The sequence below is a fragment of the Trachypithecus francoisi genome, unplaced genomic scaffold (assembly GCF_009764315.1).
Source record: "Trachypithecus francoisi isolate TF-2019V2 unplaced genomic scaffold, Tfra_2.0 Lachesis_group16, whole genome shotgun sequence".
Lineage (NCBI taxonomy): Eukaryota > Metazoa > Chordata > Mammalia > Primates > Cercopithecidae > Trachypithecus > Trachypithecus francoisi.
This window is the reverse complement of record NW_022681461.1, coordinates 28,712,575-28,734,345: the sequence shown is the minus strand read 5'-3', so window position 1 is coordinate 28,734,345 and position 21,771 is coordinate 28,712,575. Positions and strand designations below refer to the sequence as shown.

Here is a 21,771-nt window from a genome sequence, read left to right as displayed (position 1 = left end):
GAATTTTAGTTCACTAAAATGAAGAATTCCCCTGCAGCAGAGCTAAGCATCAAGTAGCGTGGAGTTGTGGGTAGGATTAAAAGACTAGGGCTCCGGGAGGCGGAGGTTGCAGTGAGCCGAAATCACGCCACTGCACTCCAGCCTGGGCTGCAGAGCGAGACTCTGTCTCAAATAAATAAATAGATAAGACTAGGCTTCAAGCTGCAGCCCAGCTCTACCAGGCTTATTGCGACCCTGGGCAAGTCACTGAGCCTCTCTGAGCCTCATTTGCTGGCTTCAGTGGATACCCATGAAGAGAAATCAGAGAGGGGCCATAGTGTGTGTTTGTCCAGCAGGCAGATGGAGCAAACAACAAACTAGACCTGCAGTTCTTCAGCAGGGGTAAGATAACTGCCCAAAAGTTATTCAGATTACAGAGACTTGAGCCCTGCTCCTGTGAGACAGTGATGGGGTAGGTGGGGTGCATTCCTGGGAAGCATATTTTTGAAAAGCTCACCTGGGATTCTAATGTGTCTCTCTAGGTCTTGTTCCTAGAGATTTTGATTACTTGGACTGGGGTGTGGCATGGCCTGGGCAGGGCACTGGAATTTTTAAGCTCTACAGGTAATTCCAGTATGCAGCTAGTATGAGAACTTGTTTTTTTTTTGAGGGAGCCTCACTCTGTCGCCCAGACTGGAGTGCAGTGGCGCAATCTCGGGTCACTGTGACCTCCACCTCCTGGGTTCAGGCAATTCTCCTGCCTCAGCCTCCCGAGTAGCTGGGATTACAGGCACCTACCACCTTGCCCAGCTAATTTTTGTATTTTAGTAAAGATGGGGTTTCATTCACCATGTTGGTTAGGCTGGTCTCGATCTCCTGACCTCAAATGATCCACCCCCCGCCCTCAGCCTTCCAAAGTGTTGGGATTACAGTCATGAGCCACCAGATCAGGCTTGGTGTGAGAACTTCTGAGTTGGATGAAACATTAGCCCCAGATCCTAGAAGCCAGGGAAATGCTGGTCTTTATCGACTGGCCACCAGGTGGCAGATTTGGGCAAGGGTCTGCCTTTGGATTTAGAATTATTGCTTAGGCCTTAGAGTAGTTCTTTTTTGCCAGAGGCAGAAAATCCCTCCAAGATGGTTTTCTGGGTTTGTTTGTTTGTTTGTTTTTTGAGACGGAGTCTCCGTCTGTTATTCAGGCTGGAGTGCAGCGGCATGACCTCACTACAACCTCTGCTTCTCGGGTTGAAGCAATTCTCCTGCCTCAACCTCCCAAGTAGCTGGAATTACAGGCACACGCCCCTACACCCAGTTAATTTTTGTATTTTTAGTAGAGACAGTGTTTCACCACATTGGCCAGGCTGGTTTTGAACTCCTGAACTCAAGTAATCCTCCCACCTCAGCCTCCCAAAGTGCTGGGATTACAGATGTGAGCCACAGCGCCCAGCCCCTCAAAGATGTTAATCCTCTTGATGGCAATTAACTAATACCAGGAAATGTCATGAGGCATGCATTTTGGATTCAATCATGGAATTGTTGAGGGCAATCAGCCATCAGACTAAAGCGATAGAAATGGTGTTGGAAATTGCAGCGGGAGCACTGGATGGAGAAGGCACTCCACATGATGGAGCAAGCAACCAAGTCTTCGAGAAGGTATCAAGCCTGACTATAAGGACAGTGAGGGAATTGGAAAAAAAAAAAAAAGAGCAATGGAGCAGGGAAGGATTGAGTGCCTTCCAAGTAGATTCAGTAATTGCTGTCAGCAGCAAAAAATGCAGTAGTGTCTGGGTAGGGCTTTAAAAGTACTTGCGGAGGCAGCCCTAGAGGGCCAAGATGCTTGGGAACTCTTACAAACTGGCCTACCAACTTGAGCATCCACAGCCTGATTAGAGGTGGGAGAGTTAAGGGCCTCCTCTCCCCTAGCCTCTACTAGAGCCTGTAACTGCAGGGAAACCAAGTCACAGGCTAAACTCTGCCCACACATGCAGACATTGATGAGCAAGCCACAAGAACAGTCATGAAACCTGTTTTTATAGGATTAGTGAAGCCCCCAGTTTTCCAGAGTATTTTGCATGAATGTTTTGTTAGAAGCAAATATGCCAGTATTCTAGCAACTGCATTTTTTGTTTACTTCTTCTTCTTCTTTTTCTTTTTTTAATTTTAAGTGGAAGCCTAGCTTTGTCACCCAGGCTGGAGTGCAGTTGTGCGATCTCAGCCCACTGCAACCTCTGCCTCCCAGGTTCAAGCGATTCTCCCGCCTCAGCCTCCTGAGTAGCTGGGACTACAGACGTGTGCCACAATACAGGGCTAATTTTTGTATTTTTAGTAGAAATGGGGTTTCACCATGTTGGTCAGGCTGGTCTCCTGACCTCAAGTGATCCACCCACCTCAGCCTCCCAAAGTGCTGGGTTAACAGGCATGAGCCACAGCAACCGGCAAAGTCATCTTTTGGTTTACTTCTATTGAACTGAAAAAGTCACAAATATATTTATATTTAATTAAATATATTTATATAAAATATAATATTTATTATTATTATTTTTAGAGACAGGGCCTCACTCTGTCACCCAGGCTGGAGTTCAGTGGTACAGTCATAGCTCACTGCAGCCTCAAACTTCTGGGCTCAAGTGATCCTCCCACCTGAACCTCCCTAGTAGCTGGGACTACAGGCACATGCCACCATACCTGGCTAATTATTTTATTTATGGGTCTCGCTATGTTTCCCAGGCTGGTCTTAAACTCCTGACCTCAAGCTATTCTCTCAACTCAGCCTCCCAAAGCACCAGGATTACAGGTGTGTGTCACCACGCCCAGCCACAAATCTATAAATTTAGAAAGGAGGACTATTTCTAAAGAGGGTCCCTACTACCTGTAGGCAGGAAGCAGAGCCTCTGGCCATAACTGAAAAACAAGCACTTCCAAGAATGGGCAAAGGGAGCATGAATTTATGCTGAGAGGTGTAGCTAAGCATACATATTCAACAGATTATGGGAGGATCTATGAATATTCACAAAGAGATGGTACACGCATGCAGAGTAAGCTAACGTGTATGCAGCATGTCTCCCATGTTTACCTTAAGGCAGAAACTTAACATTGAAATTTATTACAGGGCAACAAAATGAGACTGCATATCTATGCAGACCTAGCTATTTGGTAGGCTGAGGCAGGAGGATCACTTAAGCCTGGGAGTTCGAGGCAGCTGTGAGCCATGATTGCACCACTGTTCTCCAGCCAGGGTGACTGGGCAAGACCCTGTCTCAGACCACTCTGTGGTCAGTGGTTATCAGGAAGGAATGCTAGTCAGTTGTGCTGAAACCACTAAAAGGGAAGAGCAGAATTAGATGATTGGTTGATACCAGTGGTGAAGTGAGTCTTTTTTTTTTTTTTTTCTTTTTGAGACAGAGTCTCGCTCTGTAGCCTAGGCTGGAGTGTAGTGTCGCGATCTTGGCTCACCACAACCTCCGCCTCCTGGGCTTAAGCGATTCTCCTGCCTCAGCCTCCTGAGCAGCTGGGACTACAGGTGCCTGCCACCACGCCGGGCTAATTTTTTTATATTTTTAGTAGAGACAGGGTTTCACCCTGTTGTTGTCAGGCTAGTCTTGAACTCCTGACCTCAGATAATCCACCTGCTTTGGCCTCCCAAAGTGCTGGGATTACAGGCAGCTCCAAAGTGCTGGGATTACAGGCCTGAGCCACCACACATGGCCTCAAGTTAGTCTTTTGAAGGGCTAGTTTCTGTTTAGCCCTTAGCGGGAAAAGAAACTAATGGCAGTTAGGGAGGGAGGGAGTAGAACAAGACCTGTTGAAATTCCTTTCCCATCATGGCCAAAACTTAAATTTTTTTATGGTATCTCTGGGCTCCCCTTGGCCAAGAGATGGTTTGTTGAGTCAGTTGGGAGCTTAGAATTTTATTTCTCACATCATTGAATCAATTTGAACCAGGTGACAAAACCTTCTGCTCAGTAGTGGGTCACAGAACCTTCCTGATTCCTGCCCTGAGAGTGTCTCTCTGAAGACAATATTAGGCTGATAGGCTTTCCAGATTCTGTAACCTATTCTTTCCAAGGAAGAGATGCCTATATTTTTCTAGCCAATTCATATGCTTTGAGTATCACTCAAGGGTAAAATTATTTCTAACAAATCATTTACTAATTAGCAAATGCTTAAGTGTAGATTTAGAAAGCTAAAGATACATAGTGGCTGCCATCTATAGTTTGGACTTATGATTAACTACATTGAAATGCTAACTCTGTACCCCAGGGTGTGAATTCCTGATTAGAGTCCTTCAGGTGCTAATTTTTGTATTTCATGTTTGATATTAATATTACTTGAGCTTTGTGGGAGGGCAGTCTTTTCCTCCCCTGAGGTATAGCTGGAAGTTACCTCCTTTGTGAAGCTTTCCTAGATACTCTAAGCAGACAATGGTCCTTCCTTTCTCCCTTGCCCAGCACTCTGAGGATGACTCTGTGGAGCACTGATCCCTCTGTGTTATAATTGTCTATTTACATGCCAGCTACCACCTATAATAGACTGAGCTCCTTGACAGCAGGGATGCTGTCCATTCTTTTGTGTCCAGAATTGATGGGTTCTTGGTCTCACTGACTTCAAGAATGAAGCCGCGGACCCTCGCGGTGTTACAGTTCTTAAAGATGGTGTGTCCAGAGTTTGTTCCTTCAGACGTTCATATGTGTCTGGAGCTTCTTCCTTCTGGTGGGTTCGTGGTCTCACTGTAGGGAGGGAAGCTGCAGACCTTGGTGGTGTTACAGCTCTTAAAGGCAGCGCGTCTGGAGTTGTTCGTTCTTCTTGGTGGGTTCGTGGTCACATTGACTTTAGAAGTGAAGTTGCAGACCTTCACGGTGAGTGTTACAGCTCATAAAGGCAGTGTGGACCCAAAGAGTGAACAGCAGCAAGATTTATTGCAAAGAGCAAAAGAACAAAGCTTCCACAGTGTGGAAGGGGACCCCAGCGGGTTGCTGCTGGCTGGCTCAGGCAGCCTGCTTTTATTTCCTTGTCTGACCCCACCCACATCCTGCCAATTGGTCCAATTTACAGAGAGCTGATTGGTCCGTTTTGACAGAGTGCTGCTGGGTGTGTTTATAATCCTTGCACTAGACACAGAGTACTGATTGGTGTATTTACAAACCCTGAGCTAGACACAGAGTGCTCATTGGTGCGTTTACAATCCTTGAGCTAGACACAGAGTGCTAGACAGAAAAGTTCTCCAAGTCCCCACTAGGTTAGCTAGACACAGAGTCAGCTAGATACAGAGTACCAATTGGTGTATTTACAAACCTTGAGCTAGACACAGAGTACTGATTGGTGTGTTTACAAACCTTGAGCTAGACACAGAGTGCTGATTGGTGCACATAAAATCCTCCAGCTAGATATAAAAGTTCTCCAAGTCCCCATCTGGCTCAGGAGCCCAGCTGGCTTCACCTAGTGGATCCTGCACTGGGGCTGCAGGCAGAGCTGCCTGCCAGTCCCCAGCTGCGCCTGCACTCCTCAAACCTTAGACTGTGGATGGGACCCAGCACCACGGAGCAGGGGGCGGGAGTGGGGGCAGCACCCCTAGGGGAGGCTCGGGAGGTGCGGGAGTCCACCTTAGGTGGGGGAGCGCAGACATGGCGGGCTGCAGGTTGGGAGCCCTGCTCCGCAGAGAGGCAGCTAAGGCCCTGTGAGAATTTGAGTGCAGCGCTGGCGGGCCAGCACTGCTGGGGAACCACGCAACCTCTGTAGCTGCTGGCCCAGGTTCTAAGCCCCTCACTGCTCTGGGTCAGCGGCACCACAGGCGAGGCCACTCAGTGTGTGGGCCCCCTGAGCCTGAGCCTGCGCCCACCAGAACTCGCCCTTGAGCGGGGCGTGCAGCCCCGGTTCCCGCCTGCGCCTCTCCCTCCACACCTCCCCACAAGCAGAGGGAGGCGGCTCCGACCTCAGCCAGCCCAGAGAGGGACTCCCACCATACCGTGACAGACTGAAGGGCCCCTCAAGCACTGCCAGAGTGGACGTGGAGGCCAAGGAGGCGCTGAGTGAGGGCTGCTAGCACATTGTTACCTCTCATTGTGATCCCAGTGTCTGGAACAGTGCCAAGTACATAGTAGGGACTTAATAAATATTGATTCACTATGTAAATGAGACTTTTCCAAAACATGCTTTCATTGATGCCTCTCAGCATTTATACACCTTTTACCAACTTACTACTGGCCAAGTAGACAAAGCAGTAATCCAGATACACCCAAGAAGACATCTGTTCTTCTCTTTTCTCCCTGTGGAGGGGGAGACTTAAGTGGCTTCTTAACTGGTGTGTCATCTGATCAAGTGGTCCATGTAATGGGTGGATGCCAATGTCTGGCCCCAGGCTTCACCTCGTACTGGCACTGGTCATTACAGAAGACACTGCACCAGAGCTGAAAGCACCTCGTGTCACTAGGCAGCTGTGGAGTCTACTGCACTTGACCTAGCAAAATCTGCCTAGAGACTGTTAGAGTCATCACACTATCCGAAGTTACCTCCAAACTGCCCTCCTTTTTTTCCCAGGTGGAGTCCTGGCCTCTTAGATATTTTAATGAGGATTTGCTTGTTGACATGTTCTTTATTCACTAAGGTGTCAGCATATCACTGTCTTAGAGCTGAGAGTTCTTCATCTTTTTTGGATCAGGACCTCCCTCTAAGAATCTGATGACTGCTCCCGTCCCTCTCCCAAGAAAAACTTCCATACTCACCTGTTAAAAAAAAAAAAAAAACTTTAAACACATTAAATTTCACAGAGTTTTATTGAGCAAAGAATGATTCACAAATTGGGAAGGCTGCAACCAGAAGAGGTTCAGAGAGACTCCATAGTGCGCCACGTGGTTGGAGAGGATTTAGGATTTATGCATAGAAAAAGGAAAGTGACAAACAGAAAATAAAAGTGAGGTACAGAAACAGCCGGATTGGTTACAGCTTGGTGTTTGCCTTAAACATGGTTTGAACAGTTGGCCGCCTTTGATTAGCCAAAACTCGGTGATTGGTAGAAGAGTAGATTACAGTTCACTATGTACAGAGAAGCCCTTAGATCCAAACTTAAAATATGTAAGGAGGCAGTTTTAGGCTACACTTCATTTAGCACACTCAGGAGTACCATTTCAGCTTCAAGCTGTAAGTGTTTGCAGCCCCCTGAGACCACTTAATCCCAAGTTAAAAACCCTTGCTCAGAGGCAGCATCCTTTTTTTTTTTTTTTTTTTTTTTGAGACAGAGTCTCACTCTGTTGCCCAGGCTGGAGTGCAGTGGCACGATCTCAGCTCACTGCAACCACCACCTCCTGGGCTCAAGGGATTCTCCTGCCTCAGCCTCCCAAGTAGCTGAAATTACAGGCACACGCCTCTATGTCCAGCTAATTTTTTTTGTATTTTTAGCAGAAATGGGGTTTCAGCATTTCACCATGTTGGCCTGGCTGGTCTTGAACTCTTGACCTCAAGCGATCCAACTGCCTCGGCCCCCCAAATTGCTGGCATTGCAGGCCCGGATCACTGCTCCCGGCCCAGTGAGGCACCACCTTATTGGATAAGGAGACAAAGAATCTGGCTTAGCATCCTGGATTTGTATTTTCTTTCCAAGAGTCCTTAAATGAATTTCTAACTTTTGTGAGCCACAAGTTCCTCAGCTATGAAATTAGTGACATTAACCTCCACTCTTCAGGTTTATATGAGGATCAATTAAAATAACATAGGTAAAAAACACATCCTAGCAAGTTGGTATCTACTTTAGAAATGAAGGAGGTCATATGTATGTGAAGTCTCCAGACTAAACATGCCATCTTACATGTGTCTATTTCTACAAGTGAACTGATGACAACAGTAATTGCTATTTTGGCTCATACATGAGTAGGGCTGATCTTGACTAGGAAGAGTCAGTAAGACTCACCAGCTGTGGCCACTGTCTGTGCTGACTGGCTGGTGCCTGTGTCTCAGAAACTGCTACATATTTTAACTATTCCTTCTGCACTTAAGGGCATGCACACTCCCAAAATAAACTCAGATTGTCTAAGGAATAATAATGATAAAGAGAAAGCCCTCTTTACCTGGTCTATTTGGAGTCAGTTCCAAAAGCATTAAGAATTTCTGCTGAACTAGTTTCTTTCCTGCCACCACTTTCCTTCTAAAATAGTTTCAAGATCTGTGGGGAAAACATCTAATTACAGTGAACAGACTGGTGGGAGGAAGTTAAGCATTGGGGTTTTCTGCCCTGTGTAACCTTGTCCTAACTTGGGCAGATGGTATCACACTACCTGGTCATCATCCGCTCATTCACTGTTTGACCAGTTGGTCATTCATCCACAAATGTCCTTTTTGCAGGAGGAATGAAGGTGCTAGACCTGCAGATGCTAGCATGAAAAGACAAATCTCCTGCTGCCAAGGTGCTTAAAGTAGTGGAGGTCAGGGGACAAGCAAGCAGACAGGCAGCTGTGAATGCAGACAGGAAGCACCACAAGGCAGTGGGACCCACAGAGTGGTATCAGGGTAGAGATGAGCGGATCTCATGTGGGGAGGGAGGAAGTGGACTGCAGAGAAGGTGATGGGGCGAAAATAGCTTGAGAGGTGTGGAGCTAGAAGGACTCTCACATTTGTTTATTAATATGCCCTTTGCAACTGGAGTCACTCAAAAGATTTCCAATTCTAATAGGAAAGAGTCTATTTTGGCTTCAGTGGTTGCACGTGCACCCCTTGATTTGCTGTGTGCTGAGGCATTGTGGTGATGGACGCAAGTGCAGAGACCTTGAACATGTATCAGCCTCTAGTTCTTGCCCTGAGTCCTCAAAGAAGGCAGGAGAGACGCCATGGGAGACAGGCACCGCTGATCAGTGGAGACCAGACCTGGAACTCGCATCTTTTACTCAGTCCTCTGCCCTTTCTGCTGGATGGTGCCCCCCCAGTATAGGCTGCAACACACAATTGGAGCATTTAAGGGCCACAAAGAGGACAGATTACCAATGATTGTGTGTTGATTCTTTGAGCCTGTGATCTCATGGAAAAATCATTTCTAAAACTCTGTGTATGGGATGAGTGGGAAATAGAGAGTGAGTATTAATGGGTGCAGGGTTTCTTTTTGGGGCAATGGAAACAGCCTGGAATTAAATAGTGGTGATGTTTGCACACTTTGTGAAATACTAAAAATTCCTGAATTGTACAGTCTTAAGGAACTTTTATTTATTTGTTTTTGAGACAAAGTCCCTGTGTCACCCAGGCTGAGGTGTGGTGGCATGATCACCGGTTATTGCAGCCTCAATCTCTGAGGCTCAAGTGATTCTCCCACCTCAGCCTACCAAGTAGCTGTGACTATAGGTGCGCACCACCACACCCAATAAATTTGTAATTTTTTGTAAAAACAAGGTTTTACCATGTTGCCCAGTCCGGTCGTGAACTCCTGTGCCCAAGCGATCCTCCCACTTCGGCCTCCCAAAGTGCCAGGATTACAAGCATGAGTCACCACACGTGGCCTCAGGTTTAAGAAACTTTTAAATAAATGAAATATAGTCATACCAAAACAGTAAAAATGGGTTTCGGAAAAAAAAATGTTTTTAAAACAAACTTATGTATGGTATAATCCTAGTCCTTTTAAAAAAATGCTTTCAAAAACTGGCAGTCAAGTCATAAAAGGACCAATACTTATGATTCCACTCATAAAGTAGTCAAAAGTAGTCAAAAATCATAGAAACATCACCATAAATGTATAATTTTTATTTTCAATTTTAAAAAAGGTAAGTCAAAATCATAGAAACAGAAAGTAGACAGGTGGTTACTAAGGGCTATGGGATGGGGAAATTAGTATCTAATGGGCATAGAGTTTCAGTGTTACAAGATGAAAAGTTCTAGAGTTATGCTGCCCAGCAGTGTGAATATGGTTTATTGTACTGTACACTTAAAATGGTTAATATGATAAATTTAGCAGTATGTGTTTTTTACTATAGTAAAATAAAAGAAAAAAAAAATGGGGCCGAGTGCAGTAGCTCACACCTGTAACATAATCCCAGCACTTTGGGAGGCCAAGGTGGGAGGATCACTTGAGGCCAGAAGTTTGAAACCAGCCTGGTCAATATAGCGAGATCTCATCTCTACAAAAGAAAAATGTTAAAATTAGACAGGTGTGGTACTTGTAGTCCCAGCTCTCCGGAGGCAGGGACTGAGGCAGAGGATCACTTGAGGGTAGGGGTTTGAGGCTGCATGCAGCGAGCCACGATCCTGCCACTGCTGCAGCCTAAGCAACAAAGCAAGATCCTGTTGTAAAAACAAACAAACAAAAACTGGCAGCTAATACCTGAGAGTGAATATCTTTTATCTCTGGTTAATGGGATTGAGAGAATGCTTCATGTTATAGAAAGAACAGTGTCTTTGGACCCACACAGACCTGGATTTAAGATTAGCTCTGCCAATTACTAAGTACTCTTTACTATGAACCTCTGTTTTCCTCATCTGTGAAACCGGAATAATGAATTCTACCTCCAAGAATTGTAGTCAAGTTGGAAACAATTTACACAAAGTGCCAAACACCAAGCCTGGCACAGTAGGAACTGAGTAAATAGTGGTTAATATTTTTATCAGTGTCTGCATTACTGACATCTCCATCATTTCTATGCATTTATTTTTGAATCAGAAAAAGATGTTATTTAAAAAAATAACCCAGTAGTGCCCCTTGTCTCACTGCTGTCAGTTATATTATTATTGTTACTACCCTCTGGAATTTCAGTAGCTCTTTGTTTTTTGGGTTTTTTGTTTTGTTTTGCTTTGCTTTTGAGACAGGGTCTCACTCTGTCACCCAGTCTGGAGTATAGTGGTGTGATCTCAGCTCACTGCAGCCTCAACCTCCTGGGCTCAGGCGATCCTCCCACTTCAGCTTCTCAAGTAGCTGGGACCACAGGCGCATGCCACCACACTTGGCTAATTTTTGCATTTTTAGTAGAGACAGGGTTTTGCCATGTTGCCTGGGCCTGTCTGGAACTCCTGGGCTCAAGTGGTCTGCCTGCCTCGGCCTTCCAAAGTGCTGGCATGAGCCACGCCTGGCCTAAATAACTCTCTGTATTTGCAAAAGTGTGTTGTAAGAATCATTCAGTGCCTCTCGATTGGATGGAGGCTCTAGAATGCACAGAAAAAGGCTGCTGCTGTTGTATCTCTGCAAGTCATGCACAAGATGGGGAATAGCAGGCTCCCTCTTGCTTACGAGTTCCAATGCAGGGAACTGAGCCCTGTAGCTGTTTCTTTCATATCTCACCCATTTTAAAGAGACCACAGGCTTTAGAAGTAAAGGACTCTTCTGTTGAAGGAGTGTTTTGAAATTTAAATGAGCATTTATTGTTCAAAGATGGACCAACCAGTCTTTTGAAGAATTCAAGGCTCTTTAGAGAAAAATAAAGCCTTGGAGGAGTATCTGAGAAGCTTGTTAGATGCAGGAGAAGGGTCTGGAAATAAAAAACTTTATCCTGAGTTTCTGCCTTCTACCAACAGAGCTGAAGCTAATGCTCTTCTAAAACAAGCAAAACATGGTTTGCGTACTTCCTCTCCTTGCTTTTACTTCTTCTATAATAGACTTGTCATGTCTGATGTTTGGGCTGACGTGGTACTCTAACAGAGTTAGAGTCTGCATTTTTTATGTCCTCTAGTATGTTCTGGTTGATGGTTGAGGGCAACAAACCAGGAATCCCAGATGCCAGCACCAAGACCTCAGACAGATCACTTAACTCTCCGAGCTTCATCACCGTTCTCTCCTTGCAGACCTCACAGGGAACAGGCAACGCTTTATGAGATACAACATCATTATGATTAATCCTATTCTGATTCTGAAAGCAAAGCTCTTCCTACACAAACTCCTATTTCTAAATACTAAATTAAAGACATTTCTTTATGGTGTATTTTGTGTACTTATAGAAATGGAAAGTGTTGAGATAAAACATGAAGCAATGATGACAAAGTGCTAACTTTTTCTTGTTTTGATTTCTTCATGCTTTTTTCCACCTAATCCCCTAGAGTGGTGTCTTAACTGTTAAACTGGGTGGAGATCTAGGAACCTACGTGATCAACAAGCAGACGCCAAACAAGCAAATCTGGTTATCTTCTCCATCCAGGTATGTAGGTATGTTCAGAAGTCAACATCTGTAATCCTTAAAGACTTCCAAAATGCAACATTGTGGACCATTTAAGAAATGTCAGCTGTGCACGGTGGCTCACACCTGTAATCCCAACACTTAGAGAGGCTGAAGTAGGAGGATCACTTAAGGACAGTTCAGAACCAACCTGGGCGACATAGTGAGTCCCTGGCTCTGTAAAGAAAAGAAAAATGAAAGTCACGGCTGGGTGCAGTAGCTCACACCTGTAATCCCAGCACTATGGGAGGCCAAGAGTGTGGATCACTTGAGCTCAGGAGTTTGAGACAAGCCTGGGCAATGCCACAAAACCCCGCCTGTACTAAAAATACAAAAGTTAGCCAGGTGTGGTGGCACACGCCTATAGTCGCAACTACTTGGAAGGCTGAGGTTGAGCCTCAGTGTGAGCCCAGGAGGTGGAGGTTGCAGTGAGCCAAGATCGCACCACTGCACTCCAGCCTGGGCAACAGGGCCAGACCCTGTCCCCTCTCCCCCCCAAAAAAACAAGTCACCGTCTTATGTTAGTATCCTTATAATTGAGTCTTTCCTGATATTTTGCAGCCTGTCTCATTCTCAGTAGAAAAACTTACTCTAGTTATATAACTTCTCCCTGCTGACAATTTGGATACTGTAAGCAGGCATCAGGTTATTAAGAAGATCTGAAGTGAATAGCTTATAACTTTTCCAAATTCAGCCTAGACAGTTTTCCTCTATTAAATCATTGCCCTGACTTTTAAAAAAGCTACTTTTGACCTTGTAGCATTTGAACAAGTTGCACTTTGTCTTCAAAGCAAGTTAAAGTTTGACCTCTACTTGTTTTGAGCCTCTCAGGTAAAGGGTTATTTGAATTCCCTTTGCAGGATGGGGTTGTGTATCCTGTGGAGGTGGCAGAGTGTTTTATATTGCTGTTCTAGGGCATTTGATCCTTCCTGCCTTTTCCATTGATGTGCTTTCAATGTAGAGGAATAAAAGATTGTGTTGGAGACACAATGCAGCCTGCATAGCATCTGAAAGCCTGAGAACATGCAGTGAGAGATGTCGCTCATCCCTCAGCAGCCTGGCTGCTGTTGAAGTGGTTGTAAGAAAGTAAGAGACAAATGCCCACAAAAAGCTCTCAGATCCAGTCATTCATTAGCACTTCCAAAGAGAGCATGTTGACTATGAATTGGGAAAGGGCTAGATAAAACCAGCATAGAATTCTTTGAAAGACTAATGGTATTTGCATTTTTAAAAAATTATAACCTTACTCTACCCCCTAACATTGACATCATTTTTAGGCAATTAATATTATACCATTTATCATTCTGTGATCTCTAATGCTTTGTTCAGAATAAATAGTGTTATGTTTCCTTTCCCCACACTCTCATCCAGGAAGTGTGCTAGAGTTCAACAAAAACAGCACTAGAAATCACTGTCATTCTAGGAAGGCCCTAATTCACAACTCGTATTGGTTTTTAGACCCAGTTAGTGTGGAGGTTGGAGGATTTTAACCTCTGTGGGCCAGTTAGCTTCTGTGGCCTCAGTCACTCTTCCTGACCCTGGCCATGCGTGAGCCTGTGTGTTCTTATCCATCTCCGGGGGGAACAAAGTGGATCAGCTCAGTCCAGCGATCACTTCTGGGGATCACTGCCTTTGTAAATATCGGGCAGGCACCTACCGCAAAAGAATTTTCCCCATATCTGGAGACTGAAAACTTCCATATCGTATTTGGACACACTGTCCAGCAATAGGCTCTTACCCTAGCTGTGTTCAGAAATATGGGAATTTGGAAAGATCTGCTGAGCAAGCTATTTACTGTCACAGATACCATCTTCCTCAAAAAAAATTATATATATACACACATATATATGTGTGTATATATACACACACACATATATGTGTGTATATATATACACACATATATGTGTGTGTGTATATATATGGTGGGGGGCAGGGTGAGACTGAAGAAGTGCCTCGGCCGGAGAAGGCCACACCCAGAGATCACAGGCTCCGGGTCCACCTCAGGCCCCTCCCGTTCCTGCGCCCAGTTTCCGGCAGATCCAGAGAGGCCACAGCCGCATAGGAGTCAGGGGAAGGGAGGCAGAGAAGCGTTTCCTGACGACAAGCTCTCAGTGCCTCTGTGGGAAGTGGCGGCAAGATGGCAGCTCCCAGCGGGGGACAGAAGCCAGTCACTCGCTGGAGGCCAGGACGCTGCCTAACACAGCCGTCCCGCTCCAGGCCCTCACTACCAGGGCGGCTCTCCCCACTCCCGGCCTGCTGCCCACACAGACTGCGGGGTCTGGGGGAGCAGGACCTTGAACGTCCCGCTCCTGTCTTGGAAGGAGCAGGCTGGAGCACAGGAGCACCGTGTAGCTGTGCCTGCAAAGGCAGAGGATTCCGTGGGAGGATCCCGCAGCTTCGGGCCGTTGTCATTGTTTTTATACCTGTGGCAAATGGCATGACCAGACACACGGTAATGTCTGGAGAAACCTCTGAAGAGGAGTAAGAGGTTGTGGACATGCTGTGGCCCGGACAGTGACTGCCGAGCCATTGGAGCCTGCTGCCGCCCAACTTGGCCAAAGAAGCCCCCATACTCTCTGTGGAAAAGATTTCCAGAAGCTGTTGTGTCAATAACAAAGCCTCAGGAAAAAAAGTAAATTAATTAATTAATTAATTAAATAAAATTATCAACAGTGAAGATCATCCTTGAGTCTGATTTGAAAAGTAGGGTGAGGCCAGGCGCGGTGGCTCAAGCCTGTAATCCCAGCACTTTGGGAGGCCGAGACAGGCGGATCACGAGGTCAGGAGATCGAGACCATCCTGGCTAACACAGTGAAACCCCGTCTCTACTAAAAAATAGAAAAAATTAGCCGGGCGAGGTGGCGGTCGCCTGTAGTCCCAGCTACTCAGGAGGCTGAGGCAGGAGAATGGCGTGAACCCGGGAGGTGGAGCTTGCAGTGAGCTGAGATCGGGCCACAGCACTCCAGCCTGGGCAGCAGAGCGAGACTCCGTCTCAAAAAGAAAAAGAAAAAAAAACAAGAAAAGTAGGGTGAAATTCTGCAGAGGCATTCTACTGGCAAGATACCACCCTCAGCCAGATCTACAGGTGCCGGCCATCATGCCAGGGAAAATGTTCCATTTACCACTCCTCAGCTTCTGTTTCTGGTTTCAGAGGTCTCTGTATTGGAGGGGCTTTAAAGCGAGAAGGATCTTTACCCACTTACTCTTATTGACAGATGTGAATATGGAGGTCCAGTGGGGAAAGTGACATGTCCTAAGTCAGAGTAAAGTCAACAAGAAAACAGGACCAAAAATGACTGAGCCTCTACTGTATAATGGGCATTGATGAGCTACTGGAAATAAGGAGATGAAGAAAACACAGTCCCATCTTCAAGGAGCTCAATCTAGCAAGGGAGACAGACTCTTTGTAGGTGGGACCAGGCTTCCCTGCAGCAGAAGGAAGCTTGAAATTGGTAACGAGCCTCAGCAGGGACAGAGGTAGGCCACCATGCTACCCTGAGAGGATTGCATGTGGACACGGGGCTACGACCTGGCCCTGCTTTGACCCACTAGCTGTGCTGTAGGGCCAGGTGGGGCCTGGCGTGGCCTGTGCTAAGGGGCTACTATGAGCTCTTTCCACTCCCCCAAGGCATTGCATAAATAATGTCACTTTCTGTTTGCACAGCAAAATCAAGGACACAATTTTCTAGGACATGGGGTGCCTCCCCTCTCCCCAGCCCAACAGAAGGTCTACAAAGACTGATGGGCCCTTGTTTTTGTTAGAGATGAAACACCCCACAGGGTTCCAAGTGGTCATTTGTGGCCCACAGGCCACTGGCAAGTGGAGGCAGAGCTGTGAAGCCCTCGGGAGCCACATAGGGCCTGCTGGCTGCCACGACATGCCAACTCAGCTGCTGCTGGCCCTCCTGTGGGTGGCAGTGCTAGTGATGTGCGGAATCCTGGGACTAGTGCCAGGGAACCTATAGATGCCCTGGGTGACCCAGGCATGCACTGCTGTGGTGGCCTTCACAGTCAGAAGATGACACACTGAGAAGGGGAGAATCGGCCCAGGGTGAGATCCGCAGAAAGACCAGGGCCAAGATGCGGCCAGCACGTCAGGCTGGAGGGTTCCAAATGAAATGAGCAGGTCCTCCTGTCAGGACCTAGGTTAGTTTCTGAAAAAGCATGAAAGGCAGACCTCCTGAACTTCCCCGAGCGACTGATGCAAAGCGCGTCCTGCATGTTTCACAGCACCATGGAGAGGATCTTTAGGGGCAAACTGCAGACTATCTGAATGATGGCACTGACTGTCAGCAAACTGCAGAGCTGCCTGACCAAGAAATTGCGAGACAGAAGCAATGTTTACAGGCAAAGAAGAAGGGGCCAGACATGGTGGCTCACACCTGTAATCCCAGCACTTTGGGAGGCTGAGGCAGGCGGATCACTTGAGGTCAGGAGTTTGAGACGAGCCTGGGCAACATGGTGAAACCCTGTCTCTACTAAAAGTACAAAAAATTCGCCAGGTGTGGTGCCAGGCACCTGTAATCCCAGCTACTTGGGAGGCTGAGACAGGAGAATCGCTTGAACCCAGGAGGTGGAGGTTGAAATGAGCTGAAATCCTGCCACAGTACTCCATCCTGGGCGACAGAGTGAGACTGTCTCAAAAAAAGGAGAAGGAGGAAAGGCCAAGGCAGGAATGAAACAGGCCAGGAATGTTGTAGTGAAGCAAATAGCCTCCCTGTGCTAAGGGGCTATTGTGAGCTCTTTCCACTCCCCCAAGGCATCGCATAAATAATGTCACTTTCTGTCACTCACCCCACTGAGTGTCCTGCCTCTGCTCAAGGGTGTTACAATGGGGACTTGGCAGTGGAGGGGAACAGGGAAGCTGGACATGATGTTTCCCCAGCGTCCTAGCCACAAGTCCCTCTGAAGAGTGTGGATGACAATGGTGACCTCAGTTGCATCTTTCTAATGTCCTGAGGGGACAATTGTAGAAGCAAACATGCAAATGTGGGAACAAATCCAAAGGAGTAAAGAGCTCACAGCACAAGAACAAAGTGTGCTGAGGGAGTAGGCCTCTGTTGCCCGCTCTGCCTGAACTGCACCAAAGACATGTGATGAGACCATAGAGGGAGTCCACGGAGGAGGACACCTACTGCCCAACCTCTAGCAGAGACTAAGCAAGGGGCACGAAAACTTGAACCCTATGTGTCACACCCATGACCACTACAAGAATATGGCCCAAAACCTGGCCCAGGAATTGAAGAAAGACACTTCCAGTTTTCAGAGAGAGATGGTCTGCTATAAGAAAACAGCCCAGGGCATAGGCACAGTAGCTCACGCCTGTAATCCTAGCACTTTGGGAGGCCGAGGCAGGCAGATGGCTTGAGCTCAGGAGTTCGAGACCAGCCTGGGCAACATGGTGAAATCCCGACTCTACCAAAAATACAAAAATTAGCCAGGTGTGGTGGTGCATGCCTGTGGCCCCAGCTACTCGGGAGGCTGAGGTGGGAGGATTGCTTGAGCCTGGGAGGCAGAGGTTGCAGTGAGCCAAGATTGCACCACTGTACTCCAGTCTAGGTGACAGAGTGAGACCCCATCTCAAAAAAAAAAGAAGAAGAAGAAGAAGAAAATGGCCCAGGAAGTCTGGAGGGCTGCCGTGTCCATTGAGAGAGTGCTCCAGGTACTCCAAAAAGAAAATGACCACAACAGGCAGAAATTGGCTGACTATGAGGCCAAGTTCCAGCCTTTTCCAAGTGGCTTTTGGCTCCTGGGGCCCCGCCCACAGCTGACAGGGGTCTGGAAGTGCCACACGGACCATGGGCTGCCAGGGCCCCCAGGAGGGAGGCAGGTCACAATGTGAGGGCTTGGGGCTAGAGCACCAGCTGGTTTGATTCTGTTTCCCTGTACCCGGGTCCTGAATGCTCAGAGACTTGGGAACACCAGCTGGTGCTGCTCCCTTTAAAGCACTTTTGATTGATCTCTTGTTAATTTAGCAACTGTTATTAGTTGATGCTGCAGTTGCTCTTATTGAAGTTTGATTGATAGTGTTAGGATCATAAGGTACTATTTTTCAAATAAAGATTGTTTACATAAAAAAAATTTTTTGTTTTTTTCCTCTCAGCCTTTCACATTGGTTCAAAATCTCTTTCATCCAGCTACATTTCTGATTTTTTGTTGTTGTTTTCCTTAATTTTATTTATTTTTAATTAAAAATAAATTTTTTTGTCAACATGGGGTCTCACTTTGTTGCCTAGGTTGGTCTCAAACTCGTGGCTTCATGCAGTCCTCCCACATCAGCCTCCGAAAGTGATGGAGTTATGGGTGTGAGCCACTGCACCCGGCCTGTTTTTTTAAAAGTTGATAACTTTTCAGGTTCTGTGGGATCAGTAGTCTTTCCTCCCACCTTACCCACCCTGAGGAGGTTGCAGGATGGAATAAAGGAGAGTTCTAGGGACACTTGCACATCAGTGCCTGTGCTCAGAGCATCTCAAGCAGTGTGAAGGGGTCTAGAGGTTTCTCAGGCTCTGCCTGGCAACCCAATAGCAGCATCAGAGTATAGGGCCAAGGTCCTGATCCTTGGGCTTGGTGTGGTTTATTGGTTATTTTTATGTGACCCTGATGGTTTGGTTCACTCATTTTTTATCTACATACTGGGAACAGGTTCAAGCCCCAGCATTTGGTTGATAATGCAGGAATCCTTGATACTTTTATTGCCCAAGCTTCCCTTCCTGGTGACCTCCTCCTAGCCTCAGTCTTTGGAAAAGCCCTCCTTGAGTGCTCAGGCAGATTCAGGTGCCCTTGCTTCTGGGCTCCTGTGTACTCTGTTCTTACCTCCATCAGGGTGCCACATGCACCAGTGTTATCTGATTCCATGGCCATTCATCCATGAGGCCATGAGGAAGTGGAATGTACATCTGGTATACCAAGACATGGCAGAAGCCAGCCTCCAGTCTGTCCACATGAATACGGCATTCCCAAAGCGACGTGCATGTGCCGTTGTTCACTGGATGAGCTTGAGGTGGATGAACTAGCCCACCAGGCTCTCAATGTCATGAATTTAACATTGAATTAAGAAAAATATTTTTAAAAAATAATAGTTTAGGTGATTGCTGGGGTGCTAGGAGAGGAAGGAATGGGGAATAACTGTTTAATGGGTGTAGTTGGCCTTCTGTATTTGTGGGTTGCACATCTGCTGATTCAACCAACCGTGGATCAAAATATTTGAAAATAAAAAGCAATAAAACAATGAAAATGATACAAATAAAAAACCAATATAACAACTATTAACATAGCATTTACGTTGTACTAGGCATTATAAGTAACCTAGAGATGACTTAAAGTATGTGGGAGGATGTGCCTAGGTTAGATGCATGTATTGTACCATTTCATATCAGGGACTTGAGTACCCACGGATTTTGGTATCTGCAGATCCTGGAACCCCTTCCCCATAGATAACAAGGAACAACAGCACTAGCTTTCCTTTTGGGGTGATGCAGATGTTTTGGAGCTAGAGGTAGTGGTTACACAACATTGTAAATGTACTAAATGCCGCCAAATTATTCATTTTTAAATGGTTAATTTTATGTTATGTGAATTTCACTTTAACAACTAATAATAGTATAGGTAAGGCACAAGTTACATCAGTGGCACAAAAATGGCCCTAATTTTTAAACACTACTCTAGCACAGCAGGTATCACATGTAAGGTAGCAAAACCTGGAGATCAAAGTGTGATACCTGGAGACTTATCAGTAAGGGTCAAATGTTTTTTCAGGTTTTGAGAATGATTCTGGGAATTGTTCCAGAAGATCTATTGTGTAACTCTTCTTAGATGCTAAGATAAGAAGTCAGATATACACTGTAGCTCATTTTGTGTTATTTTCTAGAGCCTTACTCCAGTCAATTTCTTGGGGGCAGCATTTGTGGAATCAGTGGTTCATCTGAAGGGCTATGCTCTGGAATTACTATGTATTTGTTTTGTCTTCCAGTGGACCCAAGCGTTATGACTGGACTGGGAAAAACTGGGTGTATTCCCACGACGGCGTTTCCCTCCATGAGCTGCTGGGCGCAGAGCTCACTAAAGCCTTAAAAACCAAACTGGACTTGTCTTCCTTGGCCTATTCCGGAAAAGATGCTTGATGCCCAGCCCAGTTTTAAGGACTTTAAAAGCTATTAGGCCAATACCCCAGCTTCATTATGCAGCTGAGGTCTGTTTTTTTTTTGTTGTTATTTTTTTCATTCCTGCTTTTGAGGACAGTTGGGCTATGTGTCACAGCTCTGTAGAAAGAATGTGTTGTCTCCTATCTTGCCCCCAAGTTCTGATTTTTTATTTCTACAGAAGATTTTTTGGATTGTCTGATTTCCTCCCTCACATGATATCCCTTATCTTTTACAATGTCTTATGCCTATCCCTGAATATAACAACCTTTAAAAAAGCAAAATAATAAGAAGGAAAAATTCCAGGAGGAAAAATGAATTGTCTTCACTCTTCATTCTTTGAAGGATTCACTGCAAAAAGTACATGAAGAGCAGCTGGTCAACCTGCTCACTGTTCTGTCTCCAAATGAGACACATTAAAGGGTAGCCTACAAATGTTTTTGGGCTTCTTTCAAAGTAGAAGCACTTCTGAGCTCTTTAGCGTTGAAGTATCGAAAGCAACTCACATGGAAAGACCGTTTCTTATTTGTGATTTGTGGCTGCCAGGGTGTGGCCTGTACTGGGTTGTCCAGGAAGACCCAGTGCTGTTTCTTCTGCATATTCACATATGTGTCTGTGTGTATATATATATTTTCAATTTAGGGGTTAGTATGGAATCAGCTGCTACAAGAATGCAAAGAATCTTCCAAAGACAAGAAAAGAAGAAAAAAAGCCATCTTCATGAGCTGAGTGATATAGTGTAATAAACAAAATCATGGAGCTGAGGAGGTGCCTTGTAAATGTCAAGGGGCGTATAAATGAAAGAGATATTCATGTTGATAAAGAGAGCCATGGTCCTAGACATAGTTCAGTCACAAAGTAGTTGTCCCTTTGTGAACAAGTTTCCCAAACTCCCTGGACCTCTGCTTCCCCATCTGTTAAATGAGAAGATAGAGTATGGTTGATTCCCAGCATTCAGTGGTCCTGTCAAGCAGCCTAACAGGTGAGCTCTAATTCCCATTGGGTAGATGAGGGGATGACAAAGAACAGTTTTTAAGTTATATAGGAAACATTGTTATTGGTGTTGCCCTATTGAGATTTCAGTTGAATTCATGTGAGAATAATAGCCATCCTTGGCCTGGTGGCTCACACCTGTAATCCCAGCACTTTTGGTGGCCGAGGTGGGTGGATCCCCTGAGGTCAGGAGTTCAAGACCAGCCTGGCCAACATGATGAAACCCCATCTCTACTAAAAATACAAAAATTAGCTGGGCATGATGGCAGGTGTCTGTAATCCCAGCTACTTGGGAGGCTAAGGCGGGAGAATCGCTTGAACCCGGAGGCAGAGGTTGCAGTGAGCCGAGATCGTGCCATTGCACTCCAGCCTGGGTGACTGAGCAAAACTCCATCTCAAAATAATAATAAAATAATAATTAGCCATCCCTTATTGTACCCTTACTGGGTTAAGCTGATTATACCACGTTACCTCATTTTAATTTTTACTGACCTGCACTTTATACATAAAGCAACAAGCCTCTAGGACATTAAAATTCCCACAAAGTTATG

At 45.9% G+C, this 21,771-nt stretch overlaps 1 protein-coding gene across 4 annotated transcripts in view; it reads left to right on the top strand.

Moving 5' to 3' along the window:
• FXN (frataxin) overlaps positions 1-21,639 on the top strand; it is a 40,788-nt gene extending 19,149 nt beyond the window's left edge. For 2 of the 4 annotated variants that reach the window (XM_033237149.1, XM_033237152.1), the window contains 2 exons: positions 11,974-12,071; positions 14,117-14,721. In XM_033237149.1, the coding sequence (XP_033093040.1) occupies positions 11,974-12,071; positions 14,117-14,387 (369 nt within the window). In that variant the 3' untranslated portion in view covers positions 14,388-14,721. Of the gene's footprint in view, positions 1-11,973; positions 12,080-14,116; positions 14,722-20,058 lie in introns of those variants that run through there. The other 2 variants (XM_033237150.1, XM_033237151.1) reach the window with 2 other exon arrangements.
• The last annotated feature ends 132 nt before the right edge of the window (positions 21,640-21,771 follow it).